General features: G+C 37.8%; 1 protein-coding gene across 2 annotated transcripts in view; it reads left to right on the forward strand.

The window, feature by feature from the left end:
* Window positions 1-1360: 1360 nt before the first annotated feature.
* Window positions 1361-17657, forward strand: part of RAB3C (RAB3C, member RAS oncogene family) — a 271453-nt gene continuing 255156 nt past the window's right edge. Inside the window, exon 1 of one of the 2 annotated variants that reach the window (XM_014781653.2) lies at window positions 1361-1542. In XM_014781653.2, coding sequence (XP_014637139.1) covers window positions 1525-1542 — 18 coding nt within the window. In that variant the 5' untranslated portion in view covers window positions 1361-1524. Of the gene's footprint in view, window positions 1543-2235; window positions 2359-17657 lie in introns of those variants that run through there. The other variant, XM_004422843.2, reaches the window with a different exon arrangement.

Here is a 17657-nt window from a genome sequence, read left to right on the forward strand (position 1 = left end):
TTTTTTTTTTTTATGAGGAAGATCCACCCTGAGCTAGCATCTGCCAATCCTCCTCTTTTTTTGCTGAGGAAGACTGGGCCTGAGCTAACATCCATGCCCATCTTCCTCTACTTTATATGGGACGCCGCCACAGCATGGCTTGCCAAGGGGTCCGCCAGTGCGAGCCCGGGATCCGAACCAGCGAACTCCCGGCTACCACAGCAGAGCGCACCCACTTAACTGCTTGCACTACCGGGCAGGCCCCCGAGAGGAGCATTTTTAAGCGTATTTTCTGAATAACTATAAAAACTATTTAACTGGGTGATATCACATTACATTATCACTAATTGCAAGATTAGAAGACAGATCTTAGGTTTCTTTAAAAAAAAAAAAAAAAAACCACAGTAAACAACCTAAAATTAACAGGATATTTTAAATAAGGTAAGTTCCCAATACATTGTTGTTGCATTATTGAGTCAGTCTGTGAAATTTTTGAGATTTGTATCTTTGAAAATTTTTTAATATAAATTCTTTTAAGACAGTGTTTCTCGAATTATATAGCAAAGGACCACTTACATCAGAATTGCTGGAGTGTTCATTTTAAAATGCTAATTCCCAGATGCCTCATCACATCTAGTGAATCAGAATCCCTACGCATGCCTTGAGAATATGAATTTTAAACATCCTCCCCTTAGAGATTTTCAAGCACAGTTAAGTTTCAGAACTTCCGTTCTACTGCTTTGTCTAATGCAATGACGTTTCAAGCTGATTCAAGTTATTACCTCCATGCCACTGTGCCAGTATCACGTTCATTCTTTTTCCATTCTGCCTCCAATAATAATCATTTTGACCTCATGCGAAAGGCAAGGATCATTACTGGACTGATTAACATTTTCTCTTAAGGGGAGAAGGGTGTCTCTAGATAAGTACAGAGAACATGGATAGTTACACATATTAGTCAATTGAGGGAAAAAGATACGTGTAATAAAAGTACAGTTCGGAGATCTCAAAACCATTTTTGAACTAGTCTGGGAGTACGATTGTAATGTAAGGAATGACTCCGTGTTAAAGAAAGGACAGGATAAATTAATAAAGGTCTCCTATCTCATTCTGTGACGGTGCTTCTGGGCTCTGGTGATGAATGTGTTCATTTTATGTGACTTGCTTTGGGTAAATAACCCAGTGCCATATCAGCTCTCCAGCTCGAGGCCAGCAGCGGCTGTGTGTGCGCGCTAATGACGGTGGAAGGTGCCTGGGGGAGGGCCTGGGGAGGGGCTGCCCGGCGCAATCGCGCCCCTGGCACTTCCTAACAGACTCTCAGCCCTTTCTCTGCAGCTGCCACTTGAAGACTTCACACTTTCCCTCCAGAGGAAAGAAGCCATCCATCTAAATCAGCTGTACCTCCACGTCCCTCGTTTCTCCCTCCGCCAGCCGCCACCCCCACCCCTTCCATTGTGGTGTGCGTTTAGCTCCGCATTCCGCGTAAGACCCTAACCTCATTTGTTGCAGGAGGGATTACTGAGAATTTCGGAACCTCGAGTTTCAATGGAGCTGTACGGAAAGGTAAGCAGAAGGGAGTTCCACTGCATGCTCTGCGCGAAATCTCGCTTTGACGGACTTTGGGATGTGCGTGTGTGTGTGTATGTGTGTGTGCGTGTGCGCCTTCTCAATCCAGTTGTGTGAGTAAACCACTTTCTTTATGTGTGTGCTATTCATCGTCTTTCTTCCCCGCGATTGTTGAATGAGATTGTAAAACCACCCCCTCTGCCTATGGAAATGCATAAACTTTCCCGATTCGGGATGGGGAGGTGTAGGGCGGAGAGTCCCAGAACGCAGAGCAGGTTTCGTTTGTATTGGGAATTAGCACAAGGTAGAGAGTTTCCCAACCAGGAAAGCACAATCTAGCTTGGAAGGCGATAGGTAGCAAAGAAAAATCTCCAGCTGAGATGAGCTGGGATCACTTTCGCCTGCGCCTTGCGTGGAAATGGGCTGGGAGGCTGAGAGCGGTAACAAACGCGAGCGATTCCAAAGGAGGAAAAGGGAGGCTCCCCGGCCGAGTGGAACAGGAGGAGGCAGCCTGTTTAATTGTTGGCTTGCCGGGAGATGTAGTTCACGGCTCGCCAGTTTGTGGGAAAGCTCCGCTGAATGAGACTACAACTCCCAGGAGCTCGCGGGGCTCCCGGCCAGTACGCGTGTGCGGCGCCTGGAGGGGACAGCTCCGGTGCTGATGTTGGAGCCGGTTAGCGAACCCCAAGAGCGCAGAGTGTGGAGCGTGGAGCGCGCCGGCTGTGCCCGCTTGACCAGGCGCCTGGGCCAGCGCTGTCTTAGCCAGAGAGAAAGAACCTTTTGAGAACAATGAGACACGAAGCTCCCATGCAGGTGGGTCTATACAGAAAGTGTGGCCTCGGGAGGAATTGAGAGAGATGCTTTCTACCTCTCTCCAAGCACAAACTGCACCGAACCTAGGGGAAGGTCTAGGCGGCTACCCGCGGAGATGCGGCTCTGACTCGGTCTTGGGGCAGAGTTGGGTTCCTCTCCTCTCAGGAGGGCTGTGATTGGGGCTGTCTTGATGAAGGATAGGGGTATTCATTATCGTCCCAGGCTCCGCGAGGAGGATGAGAGTGTCTGTCTAAAATGTAAATCAGAGCAAACGAAAGTCAGAAGACCATTCAATCTGGTATTAGCATTGATCTTCCCTCCTGGCTCCCCTGGTTTGTGATCACGGTGCAAACGCACAGTTAAAGCCAGGTTTGAGGCTGCGAGCTCTCTGCTGGAGTCGGGATAGAGCAAATTCCGTTTGGTTAAGAGCGCCGTAAGAAAGGAGAAGCCAATGTTAGGGTCCCCAAAGTCCCCTTTCTTCAAGTAGGGTCCTAGTAGTATCAGCTGAAAATAGCAAACACGTTGGGGCTTGGCTTATCGTAGAAGTATGCCAGCCCTTAGTCGCTGTCCACACAACTGGTTTACTCCTGCGTTTCGGAGAACCTACTCTGAGCTATCCTGAGTGATGTGCCCATTTGTTATACGTTCCGATTCCTCATTTCAGTCACATTCTTAGGTTTGCTTACTTTGACTCTGGTGCAAAGGTGTCTCTGCCTAAGCATCTTAAGTTTTGTTTTTAAGATGAGTGATGCTCTCCCGTTTGTATGTGTAACCAGTTAAAGCCAAACATGAGCCTGTGTTCATTAACCATGCAGAGTGATCCCCTTGCGTAACAGAAAGGCACTTTATGAATGGGATTGCAAAGAGAACGGAACACACCATTTGGAATGTGTTGTCTCTCTTGAGAACCCACCTCTGCTGCCAAATCCAACAATATAAATATTTGCCTTTAATTCTTGCTTATATGTTTTTCAAGTGTTTTCTTCATGAATCAAGGACTTTAAACATATGCTTTGATTTACTTTTAATTTATTTTATGGGTTATGTATATTATTAAGATATACACTGACTGGACTGTTAAATGAAAAAAGATCTATAGAATTTAATTGTTTGTTGAAGGATTATATAATAGAAGCCCTCAAATAACCTTATGAGTTATTGAAAATTTGATTTGTTCCAGAGAACAGTGGCCCCATTGTGTATCTTCTAATACCTCTGTTTGTGACTTAGCTTTTCATTATAGACCTGATGTGAAAAGAATCTGGACAGACAATAAAGGTACAGGCTGTTGCAATCAAGATATATTGGCTTATGATAATTTTCCATTACTGGAGGTACTGCCAGGAGCCAACTGGCTAAATTAATCATATTCGATTAGAAGTAAACATTGACAGTAGACTTTAAAAGTAGATTGTTGGTATTTAAATCAACTCTGTATATGCACTGAAGTTTTTCTGTCAAAATAAATTACTGAAAAATTAACCACACTGCATCTTGATTTTTATTTTCTTTCAAGAGTTGCTTAGAATGTTCAGAAGGGTCATTAAAATGTTACAGAACTGTGTGAAATTAATGCCTTAAGAAATATTTTCAAATATTTCATATCAACTATGTAAGAATTTATTTTCATATTTATGGTGTATTTTATTCCTTGGACTAGATTTTTGAAATGTAAGTGCCCAAATGCTATCATGAATAACATGACATTTTAAGAAATCAAAGACTAGTTTTTGTAGTATATTTAATTAAAACACATTCATTGATTCAATGTAATGAGTAAATTGTTGTTATAGTGACCCTCTCTCCATTACTATCAGGTTTTCAAACATCTATAATGATAGAAAGAATAAAAACTATAAACGTGCTTTATATATTTTTTTCAGTGGCAAGTAATGTCTTGGCACCCATACTTCTGAATCATAATCACATTCCAGGTGACTTTGATATATGAAAATGCAAGAAGATAAATAGTTGACATTTCTTATTTTTTTCACTTAAAGACTGAATCATATCATCATTTTAAATATATGCCCCCAAATTTTTACTTAGGTTTCTGGAAGATGAGTCACAAGCAAAACCACATTCTATAGTGTCATTATCCAAAGGGATTCTTTTCCCCACTTAAAAGTATTTAGTTCATTTGTTGATGTAAAACAAAATGAGTTCTTTAATTTGTTGATTTTCTAATTTACTTATTATGTTTTCTCAAATCACACAAGCCTTTTTAAAAATTATATAATGTCTTTTAAAAGCATTTCATGTGCCTATATAAATAGCTTGGTGTTCAGGTCAAGGTAGTTGTCTTTGATATATGCATGTCTTCTGAAGACTATTTCTCTCTTGAGTTGATGCAAAATTAGGTATCAAAATAGGTTTTTCTACAGTGACTATTAAAATAATATACAATGATAATATTTGATGTCTGTATTTCCTTTGTAACTAAATACTGGGAATAGCATTTGGTAAGTGTTCTAAATGATGGGTTAGATTTTAATGCAGGAGATGGTCATTTTGTATTTTCTCATTCACTGCATCCATAAATTCTGAGGGCCACATGATATGGAGATAGCAGCGCTCATGACTTGAGGGCAAGATTCTGTTGAACAAATTATCATTTGATTCAAGAGCCAGATTGAACAAATTCCAGTTTATCTACTGCTTTGTCTGTGCCAAGTACTGTGCCTTGCACTCAGATCTCACTATGTGTGTGTGTAAAATATAAAAGAGTCCTAGAGGTCACCATAACCCCAATTATAGGCAAGATAACTGGAGCTTATTAAAATTAAATAACTTTCCCAACATGGTAGTTTCAAAATTCTGCCAGATCTCTGTCTAGAAAGACCATCTTCTTTCTCCTATTATTTTGGGTTCCCCAAGAAGACACAAAAGGGTGGTGTAAGGAATGAGAGCACTATTGATATAACTTGATTATTAATTTGGTTCAGAAGAAAGAAAAAATTGGCTCTATCTTCTGTTTATAAAAATAAACTTGTGTCAACTAAACCAAGGCCAGCCCTGGTGGTCTAGTGGTTAAGATCCTGTGCTCTCCCCACCACGCCCCAGGTTCGTTTCCTGGTCAGGAAACCATACCACCCATCTGTTGGTTGTCATACTGTGGCGGCAGCTTGTTGCTGTGATGCTGAAAGCTATGCCACCAGTATTTCAAATACTAGCAGGGTCACCCATGATGGATAGGTATCAGCAGAGCTTCCAGAGTAGGACAGACTAGGGAGAAGTGGCCACCCACTTCCAAAAAAATTGACCGTGGAAACCCTATGAATAGCAGTGGAGCATTGTCTGAGATAGTGGATGGCGCAAAAGACCAAAGACTGGGCAGAGTTCAGCTCTGCTGTACTGGGAGTCAGAACGGCACCACCAACAAAAACTAAACCAAAAATTTGAGGAAGTGGAATCCATTGTTACTGGCTTAGTCTTCAATTTTGTTATTCACAAGCTTTCGGGGTCATCTCATAAATGCAGAGTCTTCTGACTATATAGGAAACTGCAAAGAAAAACATCTACCCAAATCATGGAGCAGAGTGCCAAAAAAAAAGGTTGTTTGGCTAAAAATGAGGATCATTGAAGGAAGAATATAGATGTAGGCTGAAGATGAAGTTGAGGTGAAAAATAATGGATGTTAAATACAGCCATGCTGTATACAAAAACAACTTACAAAGAATTCAAGTCTAAATATGTCATTGTTTCAGTTAGCTATGGAAAGTACATGGCATTCTTGCATTTCATTATTGTTGAATTCCTGACCATATCCAGCCTCAATGATGATTCCTTTACCTTTATAAGAAATGGAAATTTGGTTCTCATCTCTTACAGAAACGGAGAAATCCTATAGTTGACATTGGAGAAACAGGACCTTCTTTCAGATTCCATTTGACCAAATTCATGAAGTATCCACTTTTCTTCTGTAAAGGAAAGTGGAGGATAGAGAGGAGGAATTAACCTATAGTGAAAATAAACTTCTGTGGCGTAAAAATGATTTTCCATTTCCACTTTTTCAGTCCAAGAAGGTGTGGATTTATCACATGGTGTAACCACATTTTTCCCCTGGCGTTCTAAGCTTATATTGAAACTGGAAATTCCTTTCCTGGCCATCGTATTCCAGGAAGGAAATATATTTTTATGCTAAGGAATGGGGTTTCCTGGGACTGTTCTTACACCAAGGAGGCTCAACTGAGTATAAATAGTTATGCCACCAGAAAAAATGTCATATAGGTTAAAAGTTATCCAATCATTTTCTCCTTTTTTCATTTATTAATTGAGTTCAAAGGTTCTAGAGGAACAATCTTAGTAGGACAGTTTATTACCAAGGGTACTATGACCTGTGAAGATTAAATATTTCAGATTTATTTGGAATTATATAGATTTTTAGATTTTTCATTTGTTTATTTACAGTTTTTTGAGATATTTATATACATTGAAATGCACAAATCTTAAGTGAACAATTCGATGAATTTTGATAAATGGATACACCTGTGTAACGCACACCACTATAAAGATATAGAGCATTTCCAATCAAGCCAAAGTGTTCCTTCATTCATGTTCTTTTTCCAGTTAATCCACCGACAGAATAAAGTCCTGATGTTTTTTCACTATAAATCAGTTCTATGTATTCTAGAACTTCATATAGTTCTGTAAAACATACAATAAGAACATATCGTAGAACATACAGCATGTACTCTGGCTTATTTTGCTCAATGTAATGTATATGGGATTCATCCATGTTGTTGCATGTAACAATAAACCATTCTGTTTTATTGATGCACATTATACCATTGTATCAATCTGCCATACTCTTTAAATTCATTCTCCTATTAATGGACTTTGAGGTAATTTCCAGTTTGAGGCTGATATGATGAAGGCTATAAATATTATCATATTGGTCTTTTTATAATAATATGTTTTCATTTCTCTTGGGTATGTACCTAGAAATAGAATCAATGGGTAAAAGGTAAGTGTATGTTTAACTTTATAAGAGATAGTCAAATCTTGAGCCAAAGTGGCAGTACCATTTTACATTCTCACCAGCAATGTATGAGTGTTCCAGTGCCTCCATATCCTTGACAACCTATGGTGTCAGTGGCCTTTTTAGTTTTGGCCACCTTAATGGGTGTTATTTGGTATCTCATTGTGATTTGAATTTGCATTTTCCTGATGACAAGTGATGTTTAGCATATTTTCACCTGTTTACTGGCCATTTGTATCTCTTTGTGAAGTGTCTGGCTGGTCTTTTTTCCATTATCAGGGGTTGTCTTTTTGTTGTTTAGTGACAGGAGATCTTTATATAATTTTGAAACTAGTTCTTTAAATATATTGTAAAATATTTTCTGCCAGTCTGTGGCTTGAATGCTCATACTTTATTAGTGTCTTTTGATGAGAATTTTTTGATTTTGATGAAATCTCAGTTCTTAATTGTAGATGGGGTCTATACCTGGACTCAACACTTCCTTTGATCTCTTTGTCTTGACTGTCCTGAGACCTTGTTACATTTACTTATTATTTCTAGTAGTTTTTTTTTAGATTCCATAAGAATTTCTACATAAACAATCATATCATTTGCAAATAGAGGTGGTTTACTTCTTCCTTTCCAAGGAGCTCCCTTTCTTTTTCTATGTCTCATTCCACAGGATAGGACATCAGGTACAATGCTGAGTAGAAGTGATGAGCAGACATCCTAATCTTAGAGGGAAAGCCTTCCATCTTTCACCATTAAGTATAAGGTTAGCTGTAGTTATTTTTTGTGGGTGACTGGTGAAATTATGGGTTATATTTATTTTCTTCTTTATACTTATCTGCATTTAAAAGATTATCTACAATACATATCTATTGCTTTTTTTAGAAGCATGATTTTTTTTATTGAGGTCATAATAGTTTATAATATTGTGAAATTTCAGTTGTACATTATTATTTGTCAGTCACCATATAAATGCGCCCCTTCACCCCTTGTGCCAGGGTCCAACCTCCTTCCTGCTGGTAACCACTCAACTGTTCTCTCTGTCCGTGTGTTAGTTTATTTTCCACATGTGAGTGAAATCATATGGTGTTTGTCTTTCTCTGTCTGGCTTATTTCGCTTAACATAATACCCTCAAGGTCCATCCATGTTGTTGCAAATGGGACAATTTTGTCTTTTTTTATGGCTGAGTAGTAGTCCATTGTATACGTATACCACATCTTCTTTATCCAATCATCAGTTGATGGGCATTTGGATTGCTTCCACTTCTTGGCAATAGTGAATAATGGTGCAATGAACATAGGGGTGCATAAGCCTCTTTGAATTGTTGATTTCAAGTTCTTTGGATGAATATCCAGTAGTGGGATAGCTGGGTCATGTGGTATTTCTATTTTTAATTTTTTTGAGAAATCTCCATACTGTTTTCCACAGTGGCTGCACCAGTTTGCATTCCCACCAGCAGTGTATGAGGTTCCCTTTTCTCCACAACCTCTCCAGCATTTGTTGTTTTTTGTCTTGGTGATTATAGCCATTCTAATGGGTGTAAGGTGATATCTTAGTGTAGTTTTGCATTTCCCTGATGATTAGTGGTGTTGAACATCTTTTCATGTGCCTATTGGCCATCTGTATATCTTCTTTGGAAAAATGTCTGTTCATATCCTCTGCCCATTTTTTGATCAGGTTGTTTGTTTTTTTGTTGTTCAGTTGTGTGAGTTCTTTATATATTATGGAGATTAACCCCTTGTCAGATATATGATTTGCAAATATTTTCTCCCAGTTGGTGGGTTGTCTTTTCATTTTGATCCTGGTTTCCTTTGCTTTGCAGAAGCTCTTTAGTCTGGTGAAGTCCCATTTGTTTATTTTTTCTTTTGTTTCTGTTGTCAGAGTAGACATAGTATTTGAAAAGATGCTTCTAAGAGTGATGTCAAACAATGTACTGCCTATGTTTTCTTCTAGGAGTTTTATGGTTTCAGATCTTACCTTCAAGTCTTTGATCCATTTTGAGTTGATTTTTATGTATGGTGTAAGATAATGGTCTACTTTCATTCTTTTGCATATTGCTGTCCAGTTTTCCCAACACCGTTGATTGAAGAGACTTTCCTTTCTTCATTGTATGTTCTTAGGCCCTTTGTTGAAGATTAGCCATCTGTAGATGTGCGGTTTTATTTCTGGGCTTTCAATTATGTTCCATTGATCTGTGTGCCTGTTTTTGTACCAGTACCATGCTGTTTTGATTACTATGGCTTTGTAGTATATTTTGAAGTCAGGGATTGTGATGCCTCCAGCTTTGTTCTTTTTTCTCAAGATTGGTTTAGCTATTCAGGGTCTTTTGTTGCCCCATATGAATTTTAGGATTCTTTGTTCTATTTTCATGAAGAATGTCATTGGGATTCTGATTGGGATTGCATTGAATCTGTAGATTGCTTTAGGTAGTATGGACATTTTAGCTATGTTTATTCTTCCAATCCATGTGCATGGAATATCTTTCCATTTCTTTATGTCATCCTCAATTTATTTCAATAATGTCTTATAGTTTTCATTGTATGGGTCTTTTACTTCTTTGGTTAAATTTATTCCTAGACGTAGCTGTAGTTATTTTGCTGTTGTTGTTTTTGGTATAGATACCCTTATCTCATGTTGAGGAAATTTCTTTTGATTCCTAGTTTGCTGAAAGTATTTGTTTTTGTTTTTGTTTTTGTTTTTGTGAGGAAGATCAGCCCTGAGCTAACATCCATGCTAATCCTTCTCTTTTTGCTGAGGAAGACCGGCTCTGAGCTAACATCTATTGCCAATCCTCCTCCATCTTTTTTTCCCCCCAAAGCCCCAGCAGATAGTTGTTTGTCATAGTTGCACATCCTTCTAGTTGCTGTATGTGGGGCGCGGCCTCAACGTGGCCAGAGAAGCGGTGCATCGGTGCGTGCCCGGGATCCGAACCCAGCTGCCAGTAGCGGAGCGTGCACACTTAACCGCTAAGCCATGGGGCTGGCCCCTGAAAGTATTTGTTTTGAACATAAATGAGTGCTAAATTTTGTCAAATACTTTTCCTGCATCTATTGGGGTGATCACATGGTTTATCTCCTTTATTCTCTTGGATTACATTGATTGATTTCTGAGTTAATCTGGCATTCCTTAGATAAACCCCAGTTAGTCATGATGTATTGTCATTTCTATGTATTGCTGGATTCAGTTTGATTATATTTTGGTGAGGATTTTTGCATTTAAGTTCATTATGGATATTGGTCATGATTTTCTTTTAATGGCTTTATGAGGTTATAATATTGGAGTTATGCAGGCCTTATAAAGAAGCCGAGAAGTGTTCTTTTCCTCTCTGTGTTCTGAATGATTTTGGTGTGTAAGACTGATATATTTTGGTCCTTAAAATGTTTGATAGAGTTCATCAATGAAGCCATTGGAGCTTGAAGTTTTCTTTGTGGAAATTTTTTTTTGACAAATTCAACATTTTTGATACTCAAATATGTCTATCTATCACCCAACGATCTATTCTCTCTCTCTATTCATCCATCCATCCATCCATCCATCCAACCATCCATCCATCCGTTGCCCTTTAATATATTATGGTAAGCAGAAATAGCCCCCCCAAAGATGTCTGTGGCCTAATCCCTGGAACATGTGAATAAATTAAGTTACATAACAAAAGGGACTTTGCAGATGTAATTAATGTTATGCACTTTAAAATAGGGAGTTACCTGGATTCTCAGGTGGATCCAATCTAGTTACATGAGCCCATCACAGCAGAGAACTTTCTCTTGCTGGAGTCGGAGAGATATGACAGAAGGAGAGGTCAAAGATTTGAAGCATGTGTGTTGTTGACTTGAAGATGAAGAAGGCTGTGTGGCAAGGAAATAGGGACTTCAGTCCTACAACCACAAGCAACTAAATTTTGCCAACAACCTGAAAGAGCTTGGATGTGAAATCTTTCCCAGAGCCTCCAGGTAGAAACCCAGCCCAGCTGACACATTGATTTTGGCTTTAAGTAAGGCCTGCGCAGAGTGAGCAGAGGACCAGTTGAGTCACACTGTGGCCAGACTTCTGACTCAATAAATAATAATTGGGTGTTGTTTTAGTAAGCATCCACTATGGCAGCAATAGAAAACTAATTATGCATATATAAAATTTTCTATTTTATCTTGGGTTAGTTTTGGTATATTATGTTTTTCACCTAATTTTTCAAATTTATTGACAGAAAGTTGTTCAAAATATTTTTATCCTTTAAGTTCTCTAAGATCTATAATGATATCCTTTCTTTCTTTCCTATTATTGATAATTTGAGTTCTCTCTCTCTCATCAGTCTTACGAGATATTTATCAATATTATTAATATCTTCAAATAACCAAATTTGCCTTTGTTAACTTTTCTGTTGTTTGTTTTGTATTTTATTGATTTGGGCTTTTAAAAATAACTGTATTCCTTATACGTTAGTAGAAGCTTTTCTTTTTCTTTTTTTTTTTTTTTTGTGAGGAAGATCAGCCCTGAGCTAATATCCGATGCCAATACTCCTCCTTTTTTTTTTTTTTTTTTTTTTGCTGAGGAAGGTTGGCCCTGAGTTAACATCCATGCCCATCTTCCTCCACTTTATATGGGACACTCCCACAGCATGGCTTTGACAAGCAGTGCGTCGGTGCATGCTGGGGATCCAAACCTGCGAACCCTGGGCCACTGAAGCAGAGCATGCATACTTAACCGCTTTTGCCACTTGGCTGGCCTGGAACATTTTCTTTGTCAAGCTTCTTAGAGTACAAATTTAGATCACTGAGTTTAAATATTTCTTTTTTCCTAATAAACATAAGCATTTAAAATAATAAATTTCCATTTAAGTACTACTTTAGTTGACCCCCACAAATTTCTGAGTGTAGTATTTGCATTATATTTTATTTCCAACTATTTGCTCCTTTCCTTGTGATGTTTTCCTTAAACCATGGGTTTAGAAGTGTGTTGTTTAATTTCTAATACTTGTATAGTTTCTAGATATTTTATTGGTATTAATATCTAGTTAAATTCTATTGCAACCAGAGAACATATTATTTATTTTATTTTATTTTATTTTTTGATGAGGAAGACTGGTCCTGAGCTAACATCTGTGCCCATCTTCCTCTATTTTGTATGTGGGACACCACCACAGCATGGTTTGATGAGCAGCGCATTGGTCTGAGCCTGGAATTCGAACCTGCGAACCCCGGGCCGCCAAAGCAGACCACATAAACTTAACCACTACGCCACTGGGCCAGCCCCTAGAGAACATATTCTTTAAGATTCCAATCTTCTGAAATTTTTCTAGACTTTTTTTAGGCCAGCATGTTGTCTAACTTCATGAACATTCCGTGTGCACTGTGCATGCTGCAGTTGTGAGGTGTAGTGGTCTATAAATGTCAATTAGGTTGTGGTTTTGTATGGTGTTGCTAACATCATCTATATCCTTATTGGTTTTGGTCTGGTTATTCTATTAATTACTAGAAAATGGTTTTGAAATCTCCAACTATGATTATCCATTTATCTATTTCTTTTAGTTCCTTCAGTTTTTGCTTCATATATTTTGAACTTCTATTATTACATACACGCACATTTGTGTATGTATAATAATTTGTAATTATTGTGTCTTCCTGAAAATTTTTCCTTTTTATTATGAAATGTCCGTTTTTATCTCTGGCAATACTCCTTGTCTTAAAGTCAATTCAGTTTGATATTATTACAGACACTTTTGCTTTCTGAATAGTGTTTTTGTAATACTGTATATATATATATATATATATATATACACAATATATAGTGTATATATATATAATATATATGTATATAAATTCATATTGTTACTTTCAACTTATATGTGTCTTTATATTAAAGTGTGAATCTTGTGGTCAGAATATAGTTGGGCCTTGCATTTTTATTCAGTCTGGAAAATCTCTGCCTTTGGATTCAAATTTTCATATGTTGCAGTTATCAATATGGTTGGATGTAAAGCTACCTTTCTCTATTTGTTGTTTAGTTAGCCTATCTATTTTTTTGTTCCTCTGTTTCTTCTTTCCTGCCTTCTTTTGCTTAATTGAATACTTTTAATTATTTCATTTTAATTCTTCTGTTGGCTTCTTAATTATATGTTTGCATTTTTTTAGTGTTTATTCTAAGGATTACAATATGCATCTTCAACTTGTTACATAGTCTACTTAACATTGTGTTACTTCACATAAAATATAGTAACTTTACAATAATATAATTTCATTTACCTCATCCTCTGTGAAATTGTTGTCATATATGTTACATCTGCATTTCTTATAAACCCCCAGTACTGTTTCATAATTTTAGCTTTAAAAAATCATATATATATTTTTTTTAATTAAGAGAAGAAAGAAAGACGTATGTTCACTCACACTTATTTGCTATTTCTGGTGCTCCTCCTGTATATCTGAGTTTCTACCTGGTGTCATTTTCCTTCAGCCTGAGCAACTTCCTTTAGCATTTCTTGTAGCCCAGATCTGCTGGCGACAAATTCTCTTAGTTTTTGTTTATCTGATAATGTTTTTTATTTTGCCTTCATTTTTGAATGATAGTTTTGCTGCATATAAATTTTTTCGTTGCTTTTTTTCTTTCAGTACTTTGTTTCATTGTCTGCTGACCTCCATTATGATGTGAAGTCAGCTCTTCATATTATTGTATCCTTGTATGTAATATGTCACTTTTTCTGTTTTCAAGGTTTTCTATTTAACTTTGAATTTGAATAGTTTGACTATAATATGCCTAGATATGTTTTCTTTATATTTACTCAGTTTAGCAGTTTGAATGAGCTTCTAAGTTATGTTAAATTTATGTTTGTGACCAAATTTGAAAAATATTTAGCCATTATATCTTCAAATATTTTCCCATCTTTTTCCTTCTGAGACTCCAATTACATGTATGTTAAACTTCAGATATTGTTCCACAAATCACTGAGGTTCTGCTCATTTTTCTTTATTTTTTTCTTTCTCTTTGTCAATTGTAGAATTTCTGTTGATTTATCTTCAAGTTTGTTGACCCTTCCTTCTGCCATCTGCAGCCTTTTGTTAAGCTCATTGAGGAATTGTTCATTTCAATTATTGTACTCTTCCTTTTAGCCTCAATGTTAGCTTCTTTTACACTGAAGCATGTTATGTTGCCAAGTGAAGATAGATACACTCTTGGGGTGAGATATTTAAGTGTTGGAAGAGTTTAATAGATCCTTTTACAGTATTGTGCAGAACCGAGAAAGCCCAGTGAGCTTCTTATGGAAAAGGTGATATAGAAATGTAAATAATAATATTAGTGCTTTGATTATTCCTTATAGATTTCTAGGGAAAAATATTTATGTTTACATTTTAATTTCTATCATTTAATTATATTTCTATCATCATTTTTTTTGTGATGCTGTTTTGTCTTTTGTTTTTCAAATAAAATTGTGAGCTTCATGACACATTCAAAAATGTGAACAAGGTGCAAAATTGTAAAAATAAAATAATTTAACAATTGCTTTTTTGCCAACTAATATATTCATTAACAGCTTCAACTCTGCAGAAACCAAATGCCTTTTCCAACACCAACGTTTCAGATTAGTTTGAAGTGTTATATCAGTTTTATTGGGGTCATGAAACATTTTTCTGTCCACTAAACAATAAAACCATAAGGGTGAATGTCCTAGGTCTTCAGTCTCCTAGTGAATGGTAAAAAGACAGGGTCAGTAGTTCCCTGATGCACTCTCCAGTAAGCTGATTGAATTGGGTCTAGTTTTAGGAATTTAAGTCCAGCAAGCCTATAAGAGTCTCATTGTGTGCATACTTGGCCTCCTAACTGGGAAAACCCGGAACTATGTCACTTTGCTCCTGCACTCGCAGCTTTTTATGGTCTCGGAACCCAAATCATAATGTAACGTTAAGAGGGGAGGCGTTGAGCCCCTCTTTGTTGGTCTGCCTGCTTTTAGTTTAACTTTAGTCCACGACGGCTGATACTCGTTTGTCGCCCAGGGCCTCAGCTGCACGTCTTGCAAGCAAACACTGATGAATGCTTTCTGTTCAGATGGCCGTAGCCTGAGGAGCCTTAAAGAGCTTGAAGAGAGAACGTGTTAAGTCCCAATTAGCAAAATATAACTCTCATGTGACACTCATCTATGGTGTTAGCAATAAAAGATAGCTTTTTTTTGGAACGTTTGATTCATGAACACCTGTCTGAGTGATAGAACTCATGAAAGGGGACAATGGAAACACAGCCCACCTGTGGATGTGAGCATTCTTTTATAAGTGTGCATGGGCGGACTTGTTCTTTGTAGTAGATAATAGTAGCAGTAGCTTTTGAATGAAAAGCAGGGTTGATTGTATCTAGAGAAGTAGCTCTGTAAGTCACCCTAATTAGTAGATCTGTACAATCTGGAAACGCAAATACGTACATTGCTAACCCACCAAGTTCCTCAAGAATGGTCCACATATTCCCTTTGTCTTGTAAGTGTGTGGACCTACCTCGATGAAGGGAAAAAGGGAAGAGAAGTGTCAAGATTTGGAAGGAATCTTTATAGCAAATCTCTGGAGGCATTTAATATTTTTAAAATGTTTCATGTTTTAAAAAAATATTTAATGATTAAAATTTCTTGGGAAACACATATATTAATATGAAAATTTAGGTTTTTTCTCCCAGTGGGAATTTTTAGAGTATTTTACCAGGTATTTTTAAGAGAGGTTTTTCCTTCTACTGCATGGTACTGGGTATGTCTATTCTGTTTAATTTTTATTTTCTTCTCAGAAAGAGATATTCTTGCAAGAGATTTTTCATTTTGTGGTTTCAATTTGGACACTGGCCTCCTGTAGGTGTTGGATTCTTTCTTATGGAGTGAGAGGAAGTAAGGTCCAATTGAGTATTATTTTAAAAAATGGCAGTTGGAGAAAGTCAAGGCCACCTTCCACGGAGCTGAGCAGAGCAGAGCTGCATATGCTCTGAGAATGCCATTGCTGCTTCTTAGTAGGTTCTGCCTCCTCAAAGTCTGACAGGGAGCTCACACTGGCCCTCAGAACATTCTGGCTCTTACCAGGGCAGAGCTAATTAACACATTTCTTAGAATTCAGCTTGTCTGGGCAGCCTGGGCATTCTAGGGTGTAGACCCTCTCTGCAGAGTCAACATGATGGTGATGAGATCTGCTGTCACTACTGGCAGAAGGGTGTCTGGTGAGGACAGCGGCTGGTAGAGAGTGCCAGGACCCCATTTCCACATCCATGGCTCTTGGCCTAAATGTCAGATTGCTCAGTCTCCTCTCACATATGTCCCTGAGGCGTGGACAATGTGCACCTGCACTGACTTCCATGTGGACGTTGGTTAATCCAGTGAACTGCAAACCTGATTGATCAAAAAGAATCACATGGAGAGCTTTAAAAATTACAGATACCTAACCCCACTTTGAATATTCTAATTCTGCAGAATTCAGGTGGAGTTCCCCAGGTTTGGAAATCTTGGATCTGGGGTACCCTGTGAGCATTTAGTTTTATATTGCTGAAAAAAATGTATCCAACAAGAGAGAGCATGCATTTGAGAACACAGTGTCTGGTGTTTCTTGCTACCAAGAAATGATGAGAAAGCTTATGTATATTTTATCCATATCCATGAGAAAAGTTGGAAAGGATGCTTCACATTTTGTTGCTAAGAGAGAGGCCTTTTCATTTTTATAAATTGACGTCTGCATATAGGAAGTGTGAATGTCAAGAATGTTTGATTTTTTTTTATATTTCAAAGTTAATTTTGTTTTAAAAAAGTTGTCTATGGGGAAGACAGTTGCTTGGCTGTGTGGGGTCAGGCAGGGTTGTGCGGCTTGGACTTTCAACCAATCCTCCTGTTTGCACGCCCTAGCCGCACCCGGAGCGACCAACCATCCCAGCTTGCTGGTTTTAGCACAGAAAGTCCTGCCATCCTAGATTTAGCACTGGGAGTTCTGCTGTTTCCCACAAAATCCCCTCAGTCCCGGGCAAACCAGGAGGGTTGGTCACTCTAGCCACAATTCATAATCAAGACACCTGGCATCTCCAATCCCAAGGCTGTTCCAGGCTCTGTAGGGTGAGGGTTCCTGTGGATTTCCCTAGCGGGCCTAGGATTCCCCTTTCTCCAGTCATTCACTTCCAACCCAAACTTTGTTTACCTCTCTTTTCTACTTCTCTTTGCCTTTATGGAATTTTACTTTTGTAAAAACCCTTTGCCATTAATTTAGAGAGGTTTTGGGAAAATATGGAGATAACCACCATGTATGCAAGATACTATTTATATACAAATTTATATGGAAGTCTCAATGATTTCTTACCCTAAATGATGATATTGTGGACTTTCTGAAAAATTTA

This window comes from Ceratotherium simum, chromosome 18 (assembly GCF_057802395.1).
Source record: "Ceratotherium simum simum isolate JZ-2026a chromosome 18, ASM5780239v1, whole genome shotgun sequence".
Taxonomy (NCBI): domain Eukaryota; kingdom Metazoa; phylum Chordata; class Mammalia; order Perissodactyla; family Rhinocerotidae; genus Ceratotherium; species Ceratotherium simum.